General features: G+C 37.4%; 1 protein-coding gene across 1 annotated transcript; it reads left to right on the top strand.

The window, feature by feature from the left end:
* Positions 1-3,618: 3,618 nt before the first annotated feature.
* Positions 3,619-26,904, top strand: SLC35B3 (solute carrier family 35 member B3; the record flags this gene model as incomplete). Its single annotated transcript, XM_027128174.1, has 10 exons — positions 3,619-3,852; positions 7,254-7,547; positions 10,507-10,628; positions 14,195-14,349; positions 15,634-15,741; positions 18,961-19,058; positions 21,079-21,171; positions 21,571-21,682; positions 24,620-24,689; positions 26,296-26,904. Coding segments are annotated over 10 exons (1,437 nt in total), but the record flags the coding sequence as incomplete, so codon positions are not given.
* Positions 26,905-27,661: the final 757 nt, after the last annotated feature.

Here is a 27,661-nt window from a genome sequence, read left to right as displayed (position 1 = left end):
TCGGGGCAGAAAGCAGAGCAGCCTGGCAAAACGCAGAGGAGAGAAGCTGTCAGAGAGAAGAGTGGAAGCTTGCGTGAAACTGTCCCCCCAGTGAGTCAGAAACTAGAAAGGATGCTGAGCATATCAGTCAGGACACCAAAGGCTTTTGACACAACAGGACTATGAATTTCTTAGAAGTTATAACCAATTCATAGCTGCACATCTTTAATTTTGTTTGGCAACAAGGGTTATCACAGGGGGAAATGGGCAGCAATGTACCAGTCAGTATTGGTTAAATGCCTCCTCTATAACAAGTACTTCTCCAGATCATCTCTCATACAGCTCGTATGTGACCTGTAAAAATATGTCACTGACTGTATTACTTCGCCAGGACTGCCACAACAAAATACCAGATTGGGTGGCTTAAACAACAGAACTTATTTCCTCACAATTCCAGAGGCTAGAAGTTCGAGACCAAGGTGTTGGCTGTGTCTTCACACGGTCTCCCCTCTGTAGATGTCTGTATCCACATTTCCTCTTTTTATGGGGCCACAAATCAGATTGGACTAGAGTCCACCCTCGTTATTTCATTTTAACTTAATTACCTCTTTAATGAGCCTATCTTCAAATACAGTCACATCCTAGGGCACTGGAGGCTAGAACTCAACATATGAATTTTGTGGGAGACACAACATTGTCCATTACATTGACCTTTATATTAAAAAATATTTATAATATTTAATTAAAGTACTACTCATTTGATTTAATACAAAGTTTACCCTGGATTACTAAAGAGCAATTCCCATAATAAATGAACTCTTTGAGTATCAAAAGACAATAGTCATGCTAATCTTTATGATTAGGTTTATGAAAATTACTGATGACTAGTACCCACTTATATATTTATATATATAATTTATTTTATTTCTTGTTTTATATATATATGTATATATGTAGTGGTTTAAAACATTATGGCAGGGCTTCCCTGGCGGCGCAGTGGTTGAGAGTCCGCCTGCCGATACAGGGGACACGGGTTCGTGCCCCAGTCCGGGAAGATCCCACATACCGCAGAGCGGCTGGGCCCGTGAGCCATGGCCACTGAGCCTGCGCGTCCGGAGCCTGTGCTCCGCAAACGGGAGAGGCCACAACAGTGAGAGGCCCACATACCGCAAAAAAAAAAAAAAAAAAAAAAAATTATGGCAAAGAATTAAATAAACATAACTTTATAATGAAGCACTGTCATAGTTGAAATTGGGATAGTTTTAGAAAGTGAAACTATTCGATTTTCTTCTTTCTTCATACATAATACCTTTGGACTTGCAACGGGAATTGCAGGGACATTTAATCCAGCTGGTTCTTTGTGCCCTATTATTTTCTTTGTCCTTCATGTATATGAGAAAACTTAAAATGCATGTGTCACTTGTGCTTTATTTAAACATTTAATTCTCTGCTATTTTCGATATTTTCTTTTTCATGGTTTAAAACAAATTCCAACTATTCTCTAAATATATTTCCCGGTCAGTCTGGAATTGACAGTATCTGATGGATACAATCTAAGAAGGATGGGATTTGCTGGTAAAGAGGGAAAGATAAACTAGCCTTGATGAGGCAAAGTGAATTTTCAGAGATATGCTATTAGCAGTTTCCTATTTTGGTTATACTTTTAGAGGTCAGCATCTAGAACTACTGTAGATTTGATTACTGCCTTGTCTAGTGTCTCTGTTTACTTTGGTTGACTCTGCTCGGACTACCCTTCCCCCCCACTTTCCCCCTTTCCAAACAGCCCCCACCCACCCAGTGTGAATCCTCATCATCATTTAAATTCCATCGTCTAAAGGAAGCTTTCACAGACCACTCCAGGCAACATGTGACTTCTTCTGAATTTCCTTATTACTATCCTAACACTCATTTGGCACTTATTCATTCACCAAGTATTTACTGAGTGCTGACTGTGTACTGGAGCGCTCTGTTCTAGATGACAGCAGTACCGCTGTGAATAAATGAGACAAAAGTCCTGCTCTCATGGGACATTCCAGTAGAGCCAAAGAGGTAAGGGAGACACAGACAACAAATGTGTGGAAAGTGTGTGTGTGTGTGTGTGTGTGTGTGTGTGTGTGTGTGTGTGTGTGTGTGTGTGTGTGTAGGGTTAGCTCTCCTAGATGGACAGTCTGGGAAGAACTGTCAGGTCAAGTTACATTTGAGCAGCTACGGAGGAAAGTGACAGGGCACGTTCCGTGGGTACCTGGGAGGGCAGTGGTCCCCGCAGAAGGAACAGTAGGTCCTGAGTGTTCTGCTTGGTGTGCTTGGACAGGGTCTGATGAACTCTGAACAGCAGCTGTAGATGTGGTTTATCCAGACTGAGCTCTTTCTTAGAAGCCATGGTGAGGCTTTTGAATTGTAATCTGAGTAAAATGGTAAAGGGTTCTGAGCAGAGGAATGGTATGTACTGGCAGGTTCTAAAAGGATCATTCCAGCTGCTGAAAGGAATTGGAAAGTAGAGAAATAAAGGGGAAGTAGAAAGGCGGGCCAGAAGACTACCGTAATTATCCAGGTACAAGGAGATGATACCTTAGAACACCTCTTGTACTGTAAGTTGTTTTATGCTAACATTTACCTTTTCCTGTGTACCTGTAACTCCTTGAGGGCAGAGAGCTTCTATTTCTAATTTATGGATTACGGGCATGACCCATGTTGTATAAATGCCTAGCAGTAGCATTAAATCCACGTTATCCAGGTAACAGCATGGCATCATTGGAAGGCTACCATTTACTATTTCTTTAGGAAGTTTAAATTCTCTAAGCCGTAGTCAACATTTGAAAAATTCGACCTAACAAGGATTAAATGAAAATGCCCAACCAGACCCACCATTTACAATAGGAGATGCCTGGTGTGCTTCCAATTCATTCCTTTCCCAGGAATCCAAAGCATATGCTCTCAAAAAGCTTCCTTCCTTATAGTAATCTTTGTCTTCCATATCATTTTAGCGTTACCCCCAAATCAATTCATCACCGATCCCATCCCGGTTTGTACATCACTGCATCTCAGTGATTGTAGATGCAGCCCTAACTGTAGGGTAAATGTTTAGTTTGGGAGCTGGTAGAGCCGTGGGATTTACGTTCTGAGCAGTAAGTGGCACTGTCCAAACATTCATGAAAAGGACCGGGGATGCTGTAGCCACAAGCTGAATTATTACGTCAGAAGCAACCCAAGCGTTACTTGGGTTCACCTTCCCCGGAAAGCAGGTAAAACATAGAAGCAGAGAAAGGTACTGTGACTTTACCCCATCTCATTTGGATCAAGCAGAGGGAACCCCAACGGTGTCTATACTCGGGTTCAACGTTCTCCACTGGGCCTCCTCAAATTCCAGCGCACGGCCACTGGACGGGAAGGCGCCACCTGCGTGGGCGCCCACGGGGACCGGGGGACCGGGCCCTGCAACCTGTGGGGCTGCACAGGCTCGAGGAGCACGCTTCGGAAGATGAGACCACTCCACCCGACAGGCGCTCACCGCCCCGACGCGGCGTTTAGCGCGCGTAGTAGCTCACTCCCGGCACCGCTGGCCCACCTCGCCGGCTCCTGTCCAGCGCCCCGGAGCTGAAGGCGCCTGCGCGAGACGTGACCGCGCCCCCTCCGCCAGAGGCCGGAGGCCGGCGAGGGGGCGGGGCCGCGCGAGTGCGCACGCGCCGACGGACACATAGGCGGAAGTGGCGCGCGGGCGCCGGGGATACGAGCACCTGGCGAGGCCTCGGCGGCTGCGGTGGAACGTGCAGGAGTGGGCGAGGAGGAGAAGCAGGAGGTGATGGCGACGGACCTGGGGAGGGGGAGACGCTCCGTCTGGCTGAGGCGCCCCCTGGGCTGGGGTCCCCCTTTCAGGTGACACACTGACTCGGGAGTGGACGTGCCCCCCCGGGCCTTTCGCCGTGTTTGTGACGCAGACCCCCCCCCCCCCGCCCCAGCCCCCGGAGAACCTTGATACCGCCCATCTTCATCCTAAGGAGAGAGCGGGAGAGGATGAGGTCGGGCGGCAGGGCGCGGGTGACTTCCTTTCACAAAGAACGGAAACCTGCTGGCACGGTTTCCAGGGAGGAGCATCTGCTTGTCCTCGCCCTTCCGCCCTGCGGCTGGCGAGAGCTCGCTCAGGCCGGTACTTGCAGGCTTGCAAGCCTGAGACCACCTCTGGGAGGGTCTGGTAGGCTATCCCCAGGGCCTCTGGACAACTGTCAGTCGCCTGGGTCCCCCACAACAGCGTTTTCAGTGAAGAACTACGTCTGGGATCTGCGTTCAGCTGGGTACTGTATGGTGCTCCGCTGTCCATTTGCAGTGCAAGGTGATTGTTATCATCGGGTTAAGTTCTTGTCGTGAACTTCCACTGGTAGTTCTTCAAATTCCTCCAGTCTTTGCAGCTTAACTCTGTTGCCCACCGTTTTATTTTCTTAAAGAAATGTTGGAAGAAGGTGGAAGGATTTGGCCTTCTAACATGTTTTTTTTTTAATGTTGGGCATATGCATTTCTTCTACAGTAGGATATCAGACGTCAAGAACTGTTTTGGGGATGAATGTTTTCTTATTGGGTTGGTTTGGGACTTGGAAGAGGGAGATGCAGCCTTTGAAAATAATTTAGATAGGTGTTATTTGTAATACTTAATTTCTTAATATACCTGTAAAGTCCTAATTTTAGTTTTCTCCCTTAGGAAAAAAAAACTGATCTTCAAAAATTAGCACACAGTTTCTTGAACTTTGTGCAATGAAGTGTGTTCAAAGAAATGGGAAGGAATCTTGTTTTTCTGTGTTTTATAATTATACGCCACAGGTCATGATTAATATTCAGAGTCCAGTTAACCTAGCTATATTGGCAACATTCTTTTAATTGTAATGTGGAGTGTGGCAAAATACAGAACCGAGTTTTTTTTTTCAAGGTGCCACATCGTAGTGACATATTTTCCTTATGTTCTACCTTTTTGTAGTGGGAGACTTTTCTTCAAAAGGTTGGGAAAGAATAGGTTAAGAAATTAAATTTTACTTCAGTTGGTATTTTAAATCAACATTGTCACCAGTCATTTATTTTTAAATTTCAATATGTGCTAGAAATGCTACTTTTTTATTGCATTTTAGCAATTATCTGTAACTTCAAGTAATTAAACGTCTGTGTTGACTTTAGGAAGAGACCTTAGGCAGTGATTCACACCTGTGGGGTTTTTTTAAGTTTCAAGGGTTACATGAACTTGTAAATTAAAGCAAAATGTTAATCGTTTAATTTGAAAGCTAATTTTAATTCTGTGCTTGATTTCTTTTTATTTTTTCCTACATCACAAGGACATTAGACCAGTTTCTTTAGATGATGGTTGGTATCAGTCATTAATGCCTGAAATAGAAGGGATATGGCAGACATTCAGGATCACAGTTATTGGCTATCAGAGCTCAGAGTCTTTCTTCACCAGTCACATGATCTGACGAGTGATGTTCTGATTAATAAAACTTCATTCTAAATGCAGGGGAGGGAGAGGAAGCTTAAAAACCTACATGGGGCCAGATTTATTAGAATGTACACCCATTTGTACACCCATTTATTAGTACACCCACGCCTACACGTATGGAAAATAGTTGCTAACCTTTTTATTTCTTCTACATTCAAACAACATTTAGGTAAGGTCTTTTAAGGCATGCTTTATAAAGAAAGTCATATCCCAAGGGGATCCTACAGGGTGACTTAAAAAGTCTTAACAGAGATGACACTGATCAAACGTAGCATGGGCAACAAGAACAATGTGTAAAAGAAGAAATGGGCAAAGGAAAGGAAATACAGTAAAACTTCGTGAAATTACACGTTTTCTATTTAGAAATATGGCAGGTATCATGTACAACAAATGTTCTTTGATGCCTGTGTATTATTGTTAGTTACAAGTTGTAGGCAGAGCCTTGACCCCAAGTTTAAATTACAGAAGGAGACCCACTTAATCTCTGTAAATCAGCAAACTAGAAGCGATCATGAAGAGGTGACTCTAATTCTTGCCATTTTAAATCACCATATGGCAGTTTTGGGGTTTTTTTTTTAAAGATTTCCAGAGAGTTCACTGTCAAAATTATTCTTATCCTCTTCTCTCAACTAGAGTGTAAATTTTAATTCCCACTGGGATTGTAACAGACATTCTTTTCTAGGAAGATAAGTTTTTCTTAATAAGTTCTGTTTGTCATAATTCTGCACTTTCCTCAACTTTTACATGAATTTACTTTTCAGTTTCTATTAATCCAAAGAGAAATTGATAGTTATCTATGGAGTCTTCATGATAGTTTTTCACAGACTAACAAAAAATGATGTGTTTTTCAGCTTTTTACAAACCCAAGAGCTTTATTTCTTTTTTCTAAACAGCTTTATTGAGGTATAATTGATACATACAAAAAAATGCACATGTTTAATAGATACAATTTGATGAGTCTGGGCATATACATACACCTGTGATACCATCTCCATAGACAAGGTAATAAACATCTGTCACCACCAGGAGTGTCCTTGTGTCCCCTTTGTGTGTGTGTAGTTAAGAATGCTTTACATGAGATCTACCCTCTTAACAAATGTTTAAGTGCATAGCACAGACACTGTGTCATGGGGCCTCTACAACAGATGGTCTCTAGAACTTACTCACCTGGTATAACTGAAACTTTATACCCATGGAACAACTACCAAAGGCTTTTAAATTGCAGAGATTTTTCTCCAAAGGAAAAAAATGTTTTCTTTTAACCTAAGAGATGCTGTTGCTAAAGCATAGTATCCTTTCTATAATCTTGGTTAAATCTAGCTTTTTGCACAACTTACAGATGTTTGACTTTATTTTAAAATGTTATTAGCAAATAAATTTTACAATTGTCTTGGTAGCTGTAGGAGTTTGGGCTGTTCTTTACTCTTTTCTGCAATTAAAGATGGACTTTAATGTTGAAGACATTATGCGTAAACTATTGTGGGCTTTAAAAATTATATCCTCACTGCAAATGGAAACATAATAAAGGCACGTTTACTTTGATGAAATAAATACAAGGTTAGCTTTTAGTTTGTTGCTGTGGAAATAAGAATGGTGTATATTTAATTTAGTCGTGTTTGGAGACTAAGCATATTGTTTTGGTGGATGGGAAGCTTGAATAGGAGAATTAATATATTACTATCCAGAGAGAATAACTCTTACCTGTGTAATTTTCCAAATGTGACTTGAGATATTATTTGGAGCATAGCACTTTACTTGATGGTCTAAATGTTTTGCTTTAATTGTTTATTTCCTTCTGTAGGGCTTGGCTCAGCAGGCAAAAGAAAGACTGAACAAAGGGGAGGAAACCAACAAAGATAACTTTGGAAGCACTGAATGCTGCAAAATAAGAAAAATGGATCTCAAGTTCAACAGCTCCAGGAAATATATTTCTATAACTGTCCCGTCCAAAACCCAAGCGATGTCACCACACATCAAGTCGATAGATGATATTGTAGTGCTTGGCATAAATCTCAGCAGATTTAACAAACTTACTCAATTTTTCATATGTGTTGCTGGAGTTTTGGTATTTTACCTAATTTATGGATATATACAGGTAAAAATTTAGTCATTTGTTTATAATGTGTTAATTATTTATAACAAATGAGCTCAACTTGGGCACTACTAATAGTTTTGTCCAAGATACTTTCTTTTATAAGATAGCAAGTTTATTCACAAATTTGAGTTTCTTAGTATAGTAGTAGGAAGGAGCTACTTACTTACGATTAAATTGACTGAAAACAGGGATCCAAATTTTAGAGTGAAATATTTTACATGGGGGAAGGGAAGCAAGAGACAATCTTAAAAAATGAAAATTATGAAAAAATATGAAGTGTTATGTTTTGCAAAATGTAGGTAATTGCGACCATGTGGGGTTTTTTTAATATATAAATTTATTTTTGTTTATTTATTTATTTTTGGCCGCATTGGGTCTTCGTTGCTCCGCATGGGCTTCCTCTAGTTGCAGTGAGCGGGGGCTACTCTTCGTTGCGGTGCGCAGTCTTCTCATTGCGGTGGCTTCTCTTGTGGCAGAGCATGAGCTCCAGGCGCACAGGCTTCAGTAGTTGCACACAGGCTCAGTAGCTGTGGCTCGTGGGCTCTAGAGCGCAGGCTCAGTTGTTGTGGCACATGGGCTTAGTTGCTCCACAGCATGTGGGATCTTCCCAGACCAGGGCTCGAACCCGTGTCCCCTGCATTGGCAGGCGGATCCTCAACCACTGCGCCACCAGGGAAGCCCCACCATGTGCTTTTTAAAAGAAAATGGTTGGAGTATTGATTGGTATTTTGGAACATAATTCTTACATGAAATTGAATGATAGCACAAAAGCCACATTCTAGTTCACTCTTGATTCCTGGAGCTCATTAAGAGGTCATTTTGCAAAAGTGTATCAGGATGTTTTCTATTTTTCCAAGGGTGTCTCTTCAATCCTATAATACTTGAATCATCCTTTTCTTGAAGCATCTGTTGTGTTCTCATTCTTGTTGGTTTCCTCTTCTAATTCAACTTTGCCAGAACCTTATTTTTCTGTGATTTTGCCTATGCAAAACATTTCTAACATTGCCAGTTTGTCTTGTATTTGCATTGTTTTATGGGATAGTTGTAAACACTTGACCAGGAAATTCCTGACCTTCAAAGACAAGAGCTGGAGGATGAGGCTAGTGTAAACAGAATGTGTGCATGGGGACCGTTAATTACCAATTGTCAACTCATCAGTGGGTATTTTCAGCTGTTACCAACTTTGCTTTTTTATGCAACTCCCTAACATGAGAAAATCTTTATAGTTGAAGAAAAGGAAAGTGATGTGTTTTCTGAAAACATAGATAATATCTCTGATATTATTTATAATCAGAGTGATCTTAAAAATTGTTGTATGCTTTTCCTTAGTTTTATAGAGATGAAATATAAAACTAAGTATAAAGGAGAAGACAGAATTGTGACTATTCCTTAGCTTCTGAAAATGCTATAGGGTGCATTAGTGTAAAACAACATGAACTTTAAAATCTTAATATTTATAATTGACTTTTGTACTAGAAGATGATATAAGAATTCAGATACTACAATGAAGAACAATACAAAATAGTAACTTTTATCAAATGTTAGGATCTCTTATTGAGAAATTTTTTCTTTTGTCCTTTGAAATACCATTGTTACCAAATAGCTTGGGGGCAAAGTTAGCCATTTTAATGGAATATGAATTAGAAATTTACAAATTTCATTAAATTTTTTCTATTTGATAAATGATCAGAGATTTTAATTTACAACTAATATGTGCAAAGTTTCTTTTAAAATAAGATAAACCGATTATAATTGTAACATCACTTTGGTGAGAACTGGCATTGCTACTAATTGGATATTAAAATAGGTTAAAGAAAATGGGGTTTTGTAGTAAATTTAGCAATATAGAAAGTGAAATATTTACCTGAGTGCCAGGGTATTAATAAAGCTATTTTTATGTTTTATAGTTTATAAACCAGAAACGTCCTAAATAACTTACAGACTTACTTGAACGTGAAATCTAAATTTGTGGAATTACACAGCATCCTAAATGTACAAACTCAGTTCAGGATCTTTTTAGAGGCTGTGTTTAGTTTTTCTTCGAACATAAGTTTATCCATCAATTTCATCTTTTTAAAATTTATTTCAAATACAGCTGAAATATATATATTTGGTGGATAGTTTGATGCATTCAGTTAAGCCAGATAGCTTTATTAGAATACTTCTTGATGAGATTAAGAATGGCTTTTTAGGGCTTCCCTGGTGGCGCAGTGGTTGAGAGTCCGCCTGCTGATGCAGGGGACACGGGTTCGTGCCCCGGTCCGGGAAGATCCCACGTGCCGCGGAGCGGCTGGGCCCGTGAGCCATGGCCGCTGAGCCTGCGTGTCCGGAGCCTGTGCTCCGCAGCGGGAGAGGCCACAACAGGGAGAGGCCCTTGTACCGCAAAAAAAAAAAAAAAGAATGGCTTTTTAACAATTAACAAAAACTGTTTTCATGATATAACATTTTTAAGAAGAGTAACCATTTCTCTATAAGGAGAAGTTTTATGTAGTCTATGGCACAAGAATTCTAAAAAATAGCATTAATTATCGATTTGAACTGATTATCTTAATATTGGAAAACAGGCCTGAGATAATAGACTTCTAATGAAATATGCTTTTTATAAGAGTCCATGAGTCCTTGGATCAGCTGCCTTCCTCATTGTTCTGGGCGACTCTTTTAATTTTGGTCTTTTAAAAAAAGAAAAAAGCATAGGAGGGGGTTGCTTCCTAGTTCTTCCTCCCCTGCTTTCTGTTCTGCTGATTGTCACACCTGGATATCTACTGTTGCTTCTTTGGAAAGGCCTCCTAACTTCTCTAATTTTACCTCTCAGAAGCCTTACAGTTTGGATGTTTTTTTGTGCATTTTGTTGTTGGGGGTGAAGCTTGGTTTCTATTAAAATGCTGTGCTTATAGGAATGTGCTGTGAGGTAATTGGTCTGCCCCTGGGACTTAAACAGTGTTCATGTCTCTTTTGACAGGAATTAATATTTTCAGTGGAGGGTTTTAAGCCCTATGGCTGGTACCTTACTTTAGTGCAGTTTGCATTTTACTCCATATTTGGCCTAATAGAGCTTCAGCTTATTCAGGACAAAAGGAGAAGGTATGTGGTTTATTTGTTTTTATTTTTTGGCAGTTAAGTACACGAGTAGTAGTTCATTTTTATTGCTTTACTTTTTGCGCACGTGGAATATGTTATACATGAAATATACATTTCCCATTAATAAAACATTTAATACCCAAGAATTTTTATCAGTATTATCAACTTATTAAAAATATTAAATATGGTATTTCCATTATACATTGAAAAAAGTGTAATGTTATCAGATTTTTAAATGTTTAGGGCATTTGTTGGCGGTCCAGTGGTTAGGACTCCGGACTTCCACTGTCAGGGGCCGGGTTCGATCCCTGGTGGGGGAACTAAGATCCCACATGCCACGCAGCGCAGCCAAAAAAAAAAAAAATGTTGTTTAGACTCAATAATAAGATAGATCTTCTTAAAATAGGAGAAAGTATTCAGTTGTACATGTATGTTTTTATAATGGAAATAGGTGTGATTACTGAAAAATTTATGATGGTACTACATAAGAATGGTGATATGAAATATCAATACCTATTTTTATAGTGGTTTTTGAAATGCATAGTTAATGTTTTGTTTTGTGGGATATATTCCACTTAACATCCTCACGTTTGTAATGGCCAGCAGTAGGAATTGCATTCTTGACCATTAGAGAAATTTTATTATGTTCCTTTTTGTCAAAGCTAAAAGAGTTTATATAGACAGTAGCTTTTAAATTAACGACCACCTAGGTTTGAGAAATATCTTGAAATATTGTTAATGGCATATTGAGCAATATGCAATTAAAACCTAGACTCATATCAGAAGGTGGTTGGGAATTTGAATATAACATTTTCTTGGTAAATTTAAGTGTGGTTATCCTGTCATATCAGACCCTAATATGTGAATATTTCATGTATATATTGAACAGTTTAAATGTAGTAAGGAGCTATAATGTTGACATTCTTCATTGATATAAATGTTTAATCCTTCAGTGAAAATAAAAATTTTTCATAGCTACTTTTTTTTCTTAAATGTTTCTGATGTTTGTATGAAAATAACTATAAAATTTTAAATATTTAAATCAGTAACACCAGTATTTCTTCATGCGTCTAATTTTACCTCTCAACCTCTCTATTGCCAATAAATTATTATAGCAGCAATGTTAAAAACGTTTGATTCTGAGGAGATCTTCTTTATTATTTTCATGTTCTGAAACTCTACAAGACTTAGCTTAGCCATAGGTGGTAGAATAGAAAGTAATTAAATGTGTCTGTCAGGACTAATATATATGGAAGCCTGGCTTCCATATATATTCATTATGTATTGCAAACTGCTGGACCTCTGATTGCTTCTAAAATAAAAGAACCCAATGCTGTATTTATTAAATGAAAAAAACACAAAGATGATGCATCTCCTAACTGTTAAATTTTAAAAAGATACAACTCCCTCTCAGCTACCAAAAGATGGGGAGTGAGCCTCCAGTCATGTTTTTCCCGACCTTTAAACCACATAACCATAACATATTTAAAGTCATTTGTGTTTGATTGAAACATGAGTGAAGGAATTAGGTAGAAGAATTTATAGACCTATAATAAATGTAATTAGAAGTTGAAAACTTTTCATTCCAAGGCACATTAAAAACTTTTTTAGAAAAAGTATAGGTGTATTACAATGAAAATATGCCCAATCCCCTATTTCTGAATTTATTTGAGTGTGTATATATCTGAATTTATTTAAGTGACACTGCTCTTTAGACCTTTAATAAGTCAAATTCTTTGCTTAGGTTTTTCTCTCTTCCTATATTTATATGAATATCCATGTACTTGAAGAGTACAGAATTTGGGGTCAGAAAACATGGATTTGAGTCATGTTACTGCCCCCTATTCTGTCAATACCTCAGGGAAGTTTCTTAAATTCTCTCTGTTTCATTTTGAGGATGAAATATGGTGATGTGTGATATAGCCCATCATAGACTAGGATACCCTAAATATACTCCAAAGTATATTACTCCAAAGTATATATTTCACCAAAGATCATCTTGTAACTTCAGTGTTAATCACTGTATGTGAGTTTTTAATAAAGGAGATCTGTACCAAATTGAAAAGCTAAGGGGCTTATCAAAGTTACAACTTTCCCATCATATCTAAAGTAGTAAGCAATTGGGGTATTCAAATAGAAACAGTGAGAGTCCTAGAGGCAAGATGATGAAATCTAACCTCCTTTCACCAGTGAGAAAGCAGACCTGGAGGAGAGCTGGGATTTCCATGAGCTCGTGCCCCAGGCTGCACTCAGAGTTGGAACCTTTTGAATTTAGGTTTCCTTAGTTCCAGGCTGGTTTTCTTTCTTCCTTTACTGTGTTGCTTTTTTAATCTTGTGATTCTTCTGACCCGAATTTTTATTTTCTGGCCACTGTTTGCAATTTATGGATGAGGAAATTTGCCTCTTCTGACTTTTATCATTACCTGGGGAAGTGATGCTGTCCTCCTTCACTGATACCCCACTGAGAGTTAAACCCCACGGACAGCATAAAAACCAGTGTCTGTACACTGATGCATAACAGGCATGCCCAGTTATTTCCACATGGATTTTAAATGATGACCACTGTGTTAGTAAAGTGTAAGCAAAGGTCTCAAAATTGAAACGTAAGTGGAAATGATGCATTTTAATTGAACTTATCTAGTAAATTATTTTGCCTTATATCTAGCCGTATAAAAAATGTGGAATTTTGTCACCTTGATTTAAACATGAACACAAATCCCAAAATGGAAACTAGATCTAAAAATGCAACATAATTTAATTATATGAATAGTGCACCAATGTACAAGATTATTGTCTTAGACCATTAAGTATCTTGTGAGCATATGCTCACAAGACCAGCTCAGAATTATGAAGATACCAAATTAAGAATCTCCTTTAGGAAATCCAGTTAGAGCCCAAGGTAGAAAATTTGGGATCATGAGAAGAGTCAGATTCCTCACCTGAAAGTTGATTGTTTTAACATTTTATAGAATTACAGCATTAGAGATGAATCATAAGACATTATGGTAATAAAAACCATGTCTGGAGTTTTAAACCACCTTGTTCTTTTTCTAGAGAAATTCTGCTCAGGTTATTCTAGCAGAATGGATAGATGTATTTTTCCTAATGCTAGATGGAATGTTAGGAAACAACAACAATTTAGAAGTTAATTAACTAAGGTGCCTTTTCCCATTATAGAAGCCAATTTTTTTTTAAATCAATTCTTCTTTTCTAAATTTAGTCAAGATGGTTTTTATATGTAGCTATAACTACTGTTAAAAAACCCTAAATGTAATAGCATTTATACTTTCAGTAAGAATCTAAGTAACTCTCTAATGTACTACTTTTTCAGACAGTTGAGAGTTCTCACTTACAATTGATTAAATAAAGGTAAATTGTTATTTTCACCAACATTCTTTTATACAAGTTAACACTGTTGTAACTTTAAGAATAGTGATATTTTACCGATATTTATAGAAATATTAAACAAATTAGAAGAGTAATTAGAAATTTACACATTGTAAGCACATTCTCTTACAGTAGTATGAATTGGGTCCCAAAATGAAGATTTTAAAAATTGTCTTTTACAGAATACCAGGAAAAACCTACATGATAATAGCTTTTCTAACTGTGGGTACTATGGGGTTATCAAACACTTCCTTGGGCTACCTGAATTATCCTACCCAAGTCATCTTCAAGTGCTGCAAATTGATTCCTGTTATGCTAGGAGGAGTTTTAATTCAAGGTATAGTAATGATATATTTTCATACTGTTTGAAATTAATAGGATATGTTATGGCATCTAGCATTAGGAAAAACATTAAACTTCAATTAATATCTTTAATGAACAGTCTAGATATTGTAACACTTCTGAGTGATATCTCATTAAAAAAAAAAAAGCTATTATAAAAACACTGATACTTCTGTGATATACCTCAGGATCTGAAATCAGTAATTTGGAGATGGGGAAAAATAAAAATAGTATTTTGTTTTATTCTTTTAATCTGGAACCTACTACATTTCCAGAAATATTGTATTTACATATTGAAGGCCTAGCTCAGAAGTACCTGGAAAGCTCTTTTTTTCAGTTCTTTCATTTTTCTACTCTCCAGGGCTCTGCTCTCCACCTCCATTATACAAATGGACGATTCCCATGTTGAAGTAAAGCTTAAGCTGAGCAAGTGTTTGTTAACCAGCTCTGCTGACTGTTGACTCCCTAGGATCCCAACTAAATTACAAGCTATGTGAAAATAGGAGTAAAAGGGGAGGCAGTGATAGCGACAAGCAGTGGAACAAGTTTTTGTTTTGTTCATCTGACTGTCATGAGGAATATACATGTTTTGATAATCACCAAAGTTCTTATAAAGCCTGACTTCATTTTATGCATTATAAGCCTTCCCAAAAGAGCCTTTTAAAATGAAAATGTGTATGTCAACTACTTCACATATAATTTCAGGATAACTGTTCACGCAGGAAAAAACAATGATCCCAATTTCCTATTAAAAATCACATTTCACGTCATAACTGACTTGGCCTGTATAATATCTCCTTAACAGTCCTTCCAAAAAGTTACGCTATGTGATTTCATTATTTAAACTTGGATGTGCTAAAATAAGTTAATCCTCACCAACCTAGAAGTTATCTGACTATAGTATTTGCAAACATATACAGCCTGAATGACTACTCTGGTTTCTTGGTAAACTTACGAAGTATAAGAAAATTCATAGCCTTATGTTATACATAAAGTAAAAGGGCACTAGTTTCCACAAACTTTTTAAATGTTCATATTTACTCACTATCATAAGAAGGATCTCGTATCTAACTTATAAGGACATTTTGGTGCTCGCGGGGTAATTTTGATTTTCAAAGCCCTTCTGTGACTGTCTCATGCCTTGACCTAAGCACTCGTGATCATTTTTGACATTGGATATAAGAGGCAGTCCCTGCTCTACTTGTTCAAACACATAGATCTAAAACTGTGCTGAGTGGGTAATTGCATAATCAGGTTGACTTACATTTATTTTGCACAGGAAAGCATTACAATGTTGCTGATGTGTCTGCTGCCTTATGCATGAGCCTCGGCCTGATATGGTTTACCCTGGCCGACAGCACGGTTGCACCAAATTTCAACCTGACAGGTAAGGAATTTACTTGTATTCCTAGGTTTTGTAGGTGTTTCGGTTTAGAGTAAGAATTTTTACAGTTTCATGAGGGTTTTAAATGATGGTGTGGCATCTGTGATTCTCATATCTAACATAAAGCTTTTGGACTTTCCATATAAGATGTAGTAAAAATATCACAACTCTGGAAACATAACAGTTGTTTTTAGTACTCTTGTATAGTATTTTGACATGACAAGAGGCTGTGTGCCTAGATAGAATCTCCCATTATCAAGTACATGACAGACCAATTTCTTATGAGCTGAATTGGAAATATACACATGAGTTATGGGAGGATCACAGTAGTAATTGTTATTCTCATTTTCTTAAAAAAAATGAAACTTGCAAACTTACTTTTCATTGTTTTAGCTTAAAAAAAGAAAATTATGCTGTTCTTTAATATTGAACTGTGTAATATAAATGTGATCATAACCTTAAAGTGCATAAAGCTTCCACCATAAACACTTTTCCTCATGGTGTGCCACGTGGAATTTTGTAAATTAAATTTAGATCTTTCATGTGGAGAATAGGGATTAAAGTATGTTTAGAAATAAATAAGAATAAAAATAGTGTTGGAATCTCATTTTTAGTCTAAAGACCTTACAGAGAGATTGCTTATTATATATACAGTATTGTCATTCTTAAACTATTGAGTGTCACTCATAAGATTATTTTAGTTTCATCCCATTTCCTAGCCTGATACCTGACAAAAATATTTCTTTCAAGGGAACTCTGAGAGAACAGGGAGAAAAACAAAGCAAAACAAAATAAAAACAAAAAGAGCAGCATATGTAATATATATATACATATATCAGCAGTACAAACTATAATTATTTGTGAGAAAAAAAAGTATGAAGTAATGAAGAAAATCATTTACGTCAACTTTGCTGTTCTTTCTAAGAATCAAAATGTTCCTGACCAGTTGTTAGTCTATGTTTCTTACTAACCTGGTTAATCATGCTAAGTTAATGGATTCAGATCAACATCTTAGAGCAGCCCTTTAAACCAGCCTTTTACAGACGATGCTGATAGAACCTATTAGGTCTGTTCTTTCAGCTTTGATCATCCAGAGTACGAGTGATCCTTACTTCAGTGAGAAAGCTTAGAGTTGCAGATGTTTCTAACATGGTTTAGGTTTTTCAGGAACACTTTGTTTTCGTGTCAGCAACTGCAAAAGGAAGATTATATTTGAAAACTGAGGGGAAAAGCTGTTTTAGAGGAGTGCTTCACCGTAAAACAAAGATAACGATAATAGCTTGCCTCACACAAAGGTAGCGGAAGGATAGAATGAGGTGCTGGAATAATGAACGTGAAAGCACTTGGCACGTGGTGGGGTGAGGGTGATGACAGTGACGGAGACAGCTGGTTTTGGTGGTCTGTAACTTCTCAGTATAACTCAAGTGCTCACCCTTTCTGAGTTCCATGGGGATGTTTTTTAAGGGCATGAGAACCTAACGATTCCTCATCATTGAGAATAATTGATGAGCACGTATCACAGTCCCTGATCTATGAGTGTATTGTCTGAAGGAGATTAAATTAGCTATTAAGATGGTTACTTAAGGCAGACATAAATAAAACTTCGGATGTATGAAGTGAATATATCAGAATTTACTTATTCAAATAAATGTCCTCCTTTAAAATATTGAGGTAATTCAGATGCAATTCAGGTATTTTCATGCTGTTGCCATTGTTCAGAACAGTTTTGGGATGTCTTTGAATAGCTTTTAGGAGTTGGGACGTTGTTTTCCAAGTCTTGGATAATAGCATGTCTTTTTCTTTCGAGGACAGATTTGATATTTGAAACAAGGAAAAGAGCATTCAGAATCAAGTTTGGTGAATAAAAATGTATATTTAGGTAATAAATACCAAAGCTAGATGATAAAAAGTCAAGTTGAAGAATAAGTATGAAAACTTGAAAATTCTCAATTAAGTGCATACACATGTACATTTATTTTTCTGATACCCATTTTTTTTTTCCGCGGTACGTGGGCCTCTCACTGCTGTGGCCTCTCCCGTTGCGGAGCACAGGCTCCGGACACGCAGGTTCAGCAGCCATGGCTCACGGGCCCAGCCGCTCCGCGGCATGTGGGATCTTCCCGGACCGGGGCACGAACCCGTGTCCCCTGCATCGGCAGGCAGACTCCCAACCAGTGCGCCACCAGGGAAGCCCTCTGCTACGTTTGATTGCTTATATATTTTTTAAAAATAGAGAAAACTTCAAATCTTACCAGACTCACAGATATAACCAAGGTTGCGGTTTTTTGTTTGTTTTTTTGTTTTTCTTTGGTAAAGCACCATGACTGGTGGCCAGTGTCCTATATACTTGCAGGTAGTAGCGTGCTTCTCAGGTACACATGCACATTTGTATGAGTGTGTTGAATTCCAGATTTGTTCATCTCAGTTGTATGTGTTATTTTAATTATACAATAATTAAATGTTACTTAAGTTATTCAAAAATGAGTTTGAAGAGAGAATTCTTTCTGTGAAAACTAAGTTAATTTTAAACACTTTGACAAGTCAATAAAATCACTGTTGAATTAAATGTGGGTAAAATTTGGGGGGAAGCATAAAAATATGAAAGGACTCTATACCCTGATTGTTTCACAAGTTCCTAAGCTTTCGGTGCACTTTTTAAAAACAACTTGGAAATTATAGAGACTGTGTGTTCTGAATGCAGCTTGCACAAAGGCAAGTGCAGAATTTTGGTACAGACCCATACTCAAAGAAGAGGCCTTAACAGCTGCATTATGTTTATGTGTTTTAAATTAAATATTTTAATAATATGGGTACTATTTTTACACTTTCCCTCTTCCTTTGATTGTTTGAATTAACTGACTAGTCACCAATCCCAATAGATGATCTAAGAATCTCTTCTGTATTTGTTTAATACAGTGTTTCTTTCAAACATATAATCTGCTTAAAAGCAGAAATATTATTTGACATGATTGTGAAACACAACAAGGTGACAGCATTAATGCAATTTATTAGTATTAGTTGGGTTTTTTTGGTTTGTTTTCTTTTTCATAACATCACCTACATGCCTGTTACAACTGGTTGTGGATAAAAATACTCAACTTTGCTGAGCAAATGTGATTTAAGGTCTGATTTTGGTTTTTTAGCCCAATTAAATTTCTGATAAGTCTTGATTATCGTTCATATGTGTAAATGAGGTTATTTTTTTCTTCTGCCTTCTTGAAGGTGTGATCCTCATCTCCCTGGCACTATGTGCAGATGCTGTCATTGGAAATGTCCAAGAGAAAGCTATGAAACTTCATAATGCTTCTAATTCGGAAATGGTAAATACTCTAGTGCTTTTTCTTCACATCAGGCAGACTCAAAAATGACGATATACTTAATTTTATGACATAATTATGGTATTGAAGACTCGCATTGCAATTTTAAACTAGTTTATCATCATTTTCATAAAAGTAGTACGTTCAAATATTATAGGAAGGTAAAAAGTAAAATACCATTATCACTGCTGATACCTTATTGCAAGCATTTGATAAATTTTTTCCTCTTTGGTGTATGGAGTTTGGGGCGTGTTAAAAAAAATGCTTTGTTACATCATTTTTCTTCTCTGTTTGTATTTGGTATTATTTTCCATATAGAAGTTTGTAATTTACATGTAGTTTAGCTTACCTTTTCCTTCATGACTTCTAGCTATGTATTATGATTGAAAAGGGCTTTTCCAACTCTAACATTTAAGAATGTTATGCCCATTGCCTACTAGTTTTATAATTTCCTTATTTATTAAATCTTTGATCCAACCAAAACTTTAAAAAAATTTTCTTCCATATGGCTGTCCCCTTTGCCCAACATCATTTATTGAATAATTCACTTTTCCAATTTTTATTTTAAATACCTTCTTTTATCCTATCTTATTCTAATGAAGGGTTCACAGTTTTATTCTTTCAAACTTATTTCTGCACCAGAACCATATAATGACAGCAGCTTTATCACCATACATTTACCGTCTGTTAGGACTAGCCACCTTTGTTCCTTTTGTTTTTCAGAATGTTACTACCAGTAGTTATTCTTGGGTGTTCATATCCCCAAATAAACTAGAAACCCATTGCTATTGTGATTGGTATGGCATTGAATTATAAATTAATTTAGGGAGAATGGCATCTATACACTTGATTCTTTCAGTCCAAGAATAAGGTATGACTTTCCTTTTATTCAAGCGTTACTTTTAAATGTCCCTTAGATTTTAAAGTTTTCTTTGTATAACTCCAGTTATTTTTTATTGAAGTTAGGTGTTTCATCTTTTTGCCGTTATTACTGCAAATAATGCCTTTTCTTCCAATATATCTTCTAGCTGGTTGGTGTTTGTATATAGGAAGGTTGTTATGCTGTGTTTGCATTAGTTTTGTAGCCCATCACCTTGCTAGACAGACAGAGCACACAACAGTAAGGATATGCAGGACTGGTTATTTAGTCAACAGAGTGGGGCATCTTTACAGTGTCCCTGAGAACATAGGAACTTTAATCTTGGTCAGGAGTTTTCTTGATCATCATCACCACTCTCCCTAGATAAGAAAACGATCAGAGAATTAAGGAATTGTAAGTAGGTAGAAAGAATGTAATACAGTGGTTGAGATGTAGGCTCTGGACTAAGATAGCCTTAGTTCTCTACTAGCTCTCCTGTTTAGGAAAGTGACTTAATATCTCTAAGTTTTAGTTTTTCCATCCGCACATTGGGGAATGATGATTAAGAGTGCCTGTCTCTTAGGTTGGTTGTGAGAAATAAATGGAATAATCCATATAGAGCGTTATTAGCACAGTACCTGACACATAGCAGGTATTTGAGTTTGATGATGACACTGATTCTGCTTATAAGGAGTGTAATAGAAAGATTGGTAGGAAAATTGGGAAATTAAGCAATAGGTATGTCATATACTGCTTATTTTCATTGTATTTTAATGTACTTGCAAACTTAATGTTTGGGTTTTTTCATGTCTAATAAGTAGTTTTAGAGTATCTTTGTTTTGTGTATGTTTTTAGGACCCCCAACATTAAAATCTGGTTTGAATTCAGTAATTAAACGAGGCAAAAAATGAATAATTAGATAACCATTTATGAAAGGATTAGTACTGCTGTGTTATGTTGTACCTAAAATAATGTGTAAACTTATAAACAGAATCAACCATCATTTCCAGAAAATTAGGCCATATTGAAACAATGATGTTACTCTTAAAATGGTTTCCTCTACAGATTTAATGAAATAAAGAAATTGAGCCATATATTGAAAACCTTCATTTTACACCTTTGGTTAAATAGCACTTTTTTCCACTCTATTTTTCTCTACTCTAGGTTTTGTATTCGTATTCAATCGGTTTTGTGTACATTTTATTGGGATTGACATGCACTAGTGGATTAGGCCCTGCAGTCACATTTTGTTCAAAGGTAAACACTAATCACATTTTTAAAAATAAACATCTTCCATTAATTAGTTTCCTCTGTATTTCTAATTCCCCTTGTCCAAAAAGACTGTTTTATGTAATTTGATAACTCCTTTAATACAATATATGTAAATCAGAAATTATTTCAGAAATGAAATGATTTATATTTAAATTTTTTATCCTCGCTCTTTCCTATAAGTTAATTTTTAAACTATTCATAACGTAGAAGTTGGGGATTTTTCATTTCATCCTCATTTTTCCATTAAATCAGAATCTCTGCTTGACTGCATTGTTGAATGGCTTATTATTGCTCAGAAAGTTGATTAAAATCTGTAGTTTTATTTCATTTGTAATACCTCAGGGTTTGTTTTGCATTTTTCTAACAGGCTTTTTATATTTGCAGGATCCAGTTCGGACCTATGGTTATGCTTTCCTTTTTTCCCTCACTGGGTATTTTGGAATCTCTTTTGTTCTGGCTTTGATTAAAATTTTTGGTGCACTTTTTGCTGTAACAGGTAAGAACGATATACTTGCTTAGATTATGAAATAAGCATTTAAATTTTCTTTGATATTCTTTTTCACAAGGTAAGGGCAGCATCTGCTCTTCATTAAAAAGAAAATTGTCGGGAATTCCCTGGTGGTCCAGTGGTTAGGACTCGGTGCTTTCACTGCCGGGACCCGAGTTCAGTCCCTGGTCAGGAACTAAGATCACTGAAGCCGCACAGCACAGCCAAAAAGAAATTTTTTTTGAAAGAAAGAAAGAATATTGTCATATTTCACCAATTTATTCCTTGGCTTATGGTATTTCTTTAAAATTCTAAAGAAAATGATGTTTGATCTGAATTTCTTATTTGAAGGTTTAATTTTTTTTTTTTTGCGGTACGCAGGCCTCTCACTGCTGCGGCCTCCCCCGTTGCGGAGCACGGGCTCCGGACGCGCAGGCTCAGCGGCCATGGCTCACGGGCCCAGCCGCTCCGCGGCATGTGGGATCTTCCCAGACCGGGGCACGAACCCATGTCCCCTGCGTGGGCAGGCGGACTCTCAACCACTGCGCCACCAGGGAAGCCCTGAAGGTTTAATTTTAAAATCAGATATATGCATTTATCTAGATAGTAACTTTAAGTACATTAAAAGATGTTTTTATTAAAAAGTATGATGGGATGAATACCTTCCAGGAAAAATACTGTATTTAATCACTTTTAATTTATAATGGAAAATTACAGTTTTGTTACACTTAAAACATGACAGGTATATTTTAAGCAAAGGTTTTGGGGCCTTTCGTTTGTACACTTTCTAGAACCTCAACCAGATGAGCTTCCCTTTTCACTAATAATTATTATGCACGTGCTCTGTGCAAGGACTTTGCTTGGCATGTCAGAGAAATGGAGGTTGTTACTTGCTTTGCTTTGGAGGAGTGAGGGGAACAGGTGCAGGGCTGCAGGTGAGGCCCAGTGAGGGGAGCAGATGACTCCAATTGCTGCCTCATACTGTTTGCCAAAAGAATGGTCCACGTGACAAATGCTCTCAGTATCTCCCATCTGGAGAGAGCCCTGGGTGAAGCCCATCAGGGTGGGAAGCCGTGTGACCTGCCATGAGGAACGCTAGGCTGGGGTGTGAGAGAAGGTGCAGCCCAGTCCCAGCCCTGACGTTTAATGATACGAGACCTGGAGAGTAAGTCTCTCCTCTTCCCTGGGTCTCGTTTCTCTCTTTTGTGAAGAGATTGGGTTGGACAAGATCATCTCTGTCAGATCTGTAGAATTTACATCCGTAAGGCGTTTACACCTTACTCATTTACCTGATTTTGATTTTTCACGGTTTTAGAGGAATATTTATTTTAATACCACAGAGGAAATGAAACAAATGAATAAATGCCCCCTCTGTAAAAGTATATTTCTTCCTAACTGTTCTCTTTATTTGCTCACATATGACTCTGCTTTTTAAAGTTTACGTCCCTAATGGTAAGTAGAGGGAATTTAACTGTAGATTGGGCCATATCAGCAACCCTCCAAGTCAGCTCATGCTGTCAAGAAAGATCGCAAATGCATGCACTTAGCTTGGGTTTCAGTTTTGTTTGTAAGATAGTAGCTGTTCAAAAAGAGTCTGATATCAGTCTGTATGTGTTGATGACCCCTGTGATTGGTATAAAGAAATGTGAGATGCAATCCTTGTGTTGAAGGTGCAGGCAGGTGTCTTTCTCTCTCACGTGAAACAAATCCAGAGATGGTAATATAACAGCTAACATGTCCATAGCCCTTATTATGTACCAGGTACCATTTTAGCTATTTTACATATATTATTCATCTTAACCTCACAATGATCCTATAAAGTAGGTGCTGTTATTGTTCCATTTTACAAATGGGTAAACTGAGGCACAGGGTGGTTAAGTGGCTTACCAAGTGATCAGCCAACTAGTAAGTTGCAAAATCAGTATTTCAACTGAGGCCGTCTATCTCCAGACCTGTCCTCTTAACCGTATGCCATGTGCCTCCCAAGCTGGCATGGTAGCTCCAGCTCCTTAGGAATCCAGTCCCTCTTTCTGCTCTGCCATCCTCGTCCTCATTCCAGACAGAGTAGGTGGAGAGAAGATGAAAGACACATCCTTCTCTTTATGGAAAGTTCCTACAAATCACACTCCTAGAGACGGCAGTTCTGCTCACACTTCGTTGTCCAAACTTAGTCCCGTGACCACACCTGACTGTAGGAGAGGCTGGGAAGGTATCCCAGTTAAAAGTAGGGGTCTTTTTACTAAAGTAGTAGGAAAAATAGATTTGGGGAATCGGGCTCTAACAGTTTCCAAAACAGCTTCTTCATCTGGTATTCATTCATTAATTCACACTTTGAAGATTAAGTGCCAGGAACTACAGAGTCTGTGGAAATGAGGACAAGGAACTGAGTAAAGCACACAGTCTAGTGGTGGAAAGGTGTACCAGAGCCACGTGCAGAGTTCCTCTCTGCACCGGGGTGGGACGAGGGAGGAAAGCTTCAGGCCATAATCCTTGAAGGACTGTACAGAGGACTGGAAAGATGTCTCATGGTCTTACCCATAGATGCCCACCACTAGGATGTCCTTTAGATTGCTGCTTTTAAAGATACGGAATCCAATCGCATCTTCCTTGGAAAAGTCCTTTCTTTCCTGTCAGGCTAAGTACGTCTCCCTAAAGGATGACGTGCCTCCGTAGCCTCATGGCCTCCATCAAGCACTTATTACAGTTGTACTTTAAATGTAACTCTATTATTTAATGTCTTAACCCTGCTAGCCTGTAAATTCCACAGTAGCAGAAGCAGTGACTTTCTGTTTGATTTTCTTCTTTTTTCGCTTTCCTTTGTTTCCTTGGCACCTCACGTAGATCTTGGCACACAGTAGGCTCTGTAAATATTTGTTAAATAAATTATTTCCGAAATATTACCAAGACAATAGGCGCATTCTAAAACCACCCTTTTTCTCCCTACAGTGACAACAGGGAGAAAAGGAATGACCATTGTACTTTCATTTATATTCTTTGCCAAACCATTCACATTTCAGTAAGTACTTTTGAATTCGACAAGTTTCTCTACCTTTAGATACTTTTGTTTCACGTCTACTCTTAAACAGCCTTAATTTCTTTGTAAAGAATCCTTTTCATCTTGACCCAAATTTATTGATGTGTCTTCTGCTGTTTCAGAAATGTATGTAATTATTTTGAAGAAATCATTTTGTGTACTTAAATTGCCTAACCAGTCCCAATGCACATGTGACCCTGTTTCCAGTATAAATGAATGTGAGTGATGTGGTGAGATTAAGGGACTCCCCTTGCCCTGGTGCAAATATATAAATTTTATGTATATACATATACGGTTTTTAAAATTGTTAAGTTTATTTGCTGTCTTTTCCCACAAAGGATTTGAGTTAGAGTTGTACCCTAATGGTTTTCTTAGTTTGTGGTTTTCGGTGGAAGCATTGACTGTTTTCTTTACTGTCTAGTATGTATTTGAAATTAGCATCATTTCAACTTATATTCGTTGGTAATTGAGAAGATTCAGACTTAGAAATTATCAATGTACAGTCATCCCTTGGAATCCATGGGGTACCAGTTCCAGGACCCGCACATATACCAAAATCCAAGGATGCTCAAGTGCCTTTCAGTCAGCTCTTTATGTCTACGGGTTCCACATCTGCACACACAGAGGGCTGACTGTATATTTATTGAAAAAATCCACGTGTAACTGGACCTGTGCAATTCAAACCTGCGTTGTTCAGGGGTCAGCTGTATGAGCTTAAAGGTAACCACAAAATAAATTTTCAGCAGTGTATAGTCGGTCTTCTGTATCCATGGGTTCTGCATCTGCAGATTGAATCAACCAACTACAGAGCAAAAATATTCAGAAAAAAAATTCCAGGAAGTTCCATAAAGTAAAATTTGAAGTCCAACTCCTACCAAAAGCCTCAGGAGTATGTTTAAAGCCCTGGATATGTAAACCTGCCAATGGCCTTCTTAGGAATTCAATTCAGCAGTCCAGCTAGCTGGGGTATAATACAGAGAGATAAAAAGGGACGCATCCTGAGAAAGTAGGAGAATTGGCATTGATTACTACAGTGACTACCTGGTACCTATTTACATGACATCTACATTGTGTTAAGTATTGTAATAATTTAGAGATGATTTAAAGTAGACACAAAGTTGTGCATAGGTTATATGCAAATACTGTGCCATAAATAAAGGACTTGAGCATCCAGTGATTTTAGAAAACTCTGTTTGTTTTCTATAAATTAGCTTCTCTTTCTGCAGGGGCTAAGTAGGCCATTGGCAGGTTTACATATCCAGTGCTTTAAACATACTCCTGAGACTTTTGGTAGAAGTTGGACTTCAAATTTGCTATTATCCTCAAAGAAATGAACTACATTTAGTATCTTGTAAAGTGCTTTTCCTACATATATACTTAACATTAAAAATATAGAATTCTATCTAGTGTGATCTAAATATTATTTGTAAAATAAAACAAATACTGTTTTATTTAGTGCTCTTAGTATAGGTACCCAGTAGCAAAATTTTATTTCATTGAGGAATTTTTGTGACGTCATCAAATTCTGTGGTTAATGACAAATTGTGACGCTGACATTAATCTTTTTTCCTTATTTTTTTTCTCTTAGGTATGTATGGTCTGGTTTGTTAGTTGTCCTTGGTATATTTCTCAATGTTTACAGCAAAAATATGGACAAAATAAGACTCCCATCGCTGTATGATGTGATAAACAAAACAGTGGAAGTGAGGAGGTCGGGGACGTTGGCACAGACTGTCTAGGCAGTGATTCGCTTTATAACGTAGAATTAATTCATCAATCAATTAACTTTCCAAAGGGACTTTTATAAAAACCAGAGGCTCTGAAGGCATGCTGTCATTTGTGGATGGATTACATGTGAAGTCACCCTTTCTTCAGAGTCTTTGTTGGACTGTTTAACTTCCAAAGCAATCAAAAGAGCCACACCCGGCACACCTTAGAATAAAACGTCAAGATGAAGGACTGTGACGCTTACAGTCTGTTGAGAATTTCACTGGAAATGGACCATGTTGCAAGAAAAATTGGATATCATTATGACATATCAAAGAAATTGATATGTAAACGCAGATTGTTTTCTTTTTTCCGTTCCATTTTGGTGGTGTTATTTAAATTGATTCTCTGTTGTAAGAGTGAACTGATGGTTTAAGTCTAGAGAGAATAACTTCATTATAAATAAAAATTATTCTCTGATTTTTTCTTTAAAAGAATGTGATGGAATTGGGGTAGTGAAGGTTGGATTTTGTTACGAAGATGGGAAGTACAGTGTACATAAACTTTAAAACTTAGGCTTTTCTCTGATCATTTAAAAGTATTTATTAGAGAAAATGTGCTTTACATTTTCTGTGGAATATAGGCAATAGAGTAAAAAGAGTCATCATCCTGTATCCTGTAAGTATGTATCACAAGCCAGATTTCCTATTATCCATCAAAGGTGCTAAAAGATTTCATGATTTGGATTTTTAAATTGAAGGGAGGGACTTCCCTGGCGGTCCAGTGGTTAAGACTTCACCTTCCAATGCAGGGTGTGCAGGTTCAATCCCTGGTCAGGGAGCTAAGATCCCACATGCCTCGTGGCCAGAAAACCAAAACATAAAACAGAAGCAGTAGAGTAACAAATTCAATAAAGACTTTAAAAATGGTCCACATCAAAAAAATCTTAAAAAGTAAAAATAAATTGAAGGGAAAATAATTGATGTCTTAAATTACTATAAAATAATAAAATTATCATAGTGTTTCTTAAAAATGAAATTTAATTTGACAGCTTGAAGATGAAATTGGATAAATTAAAAAGTAGATTTAGCAAATTCACACAATATGTTGCTCGCACAGTTGGGTTTTTTTGTTTTTTTGGTTTTTTTTTTTTGCGGTACGCGGGCCTCTCACTGTTGTGGCCTCTCCCGTTGCGGAGCACAGGCTCCGGATGTGCAGGCTCAGCGGCCATGGCTCACGGGCCCAGC

Source organism: Aethalodelphis obliquidens, unplaced genomic scaffold (genome assembly GCF_003676395.1).
Source record: "Aethalodelphis obliquidens isolate GAN/ISIS:26980383/991018 unplaced genomic scaffold, ASM367639v1 scaffold34, whole genome shotgun sequence".
NCBI lineage: Eukaryota > Metazoa > Chordata > Mammalia > Artiodactyla > Delphinidae > Aethalodelphis > Aethalodelphis obliquidens.
The sequence above is the reverse complement of the archived record's forward strand: the minus strand, read 5'-3'. Positions and strand labels throughout refer to the sequence as shown.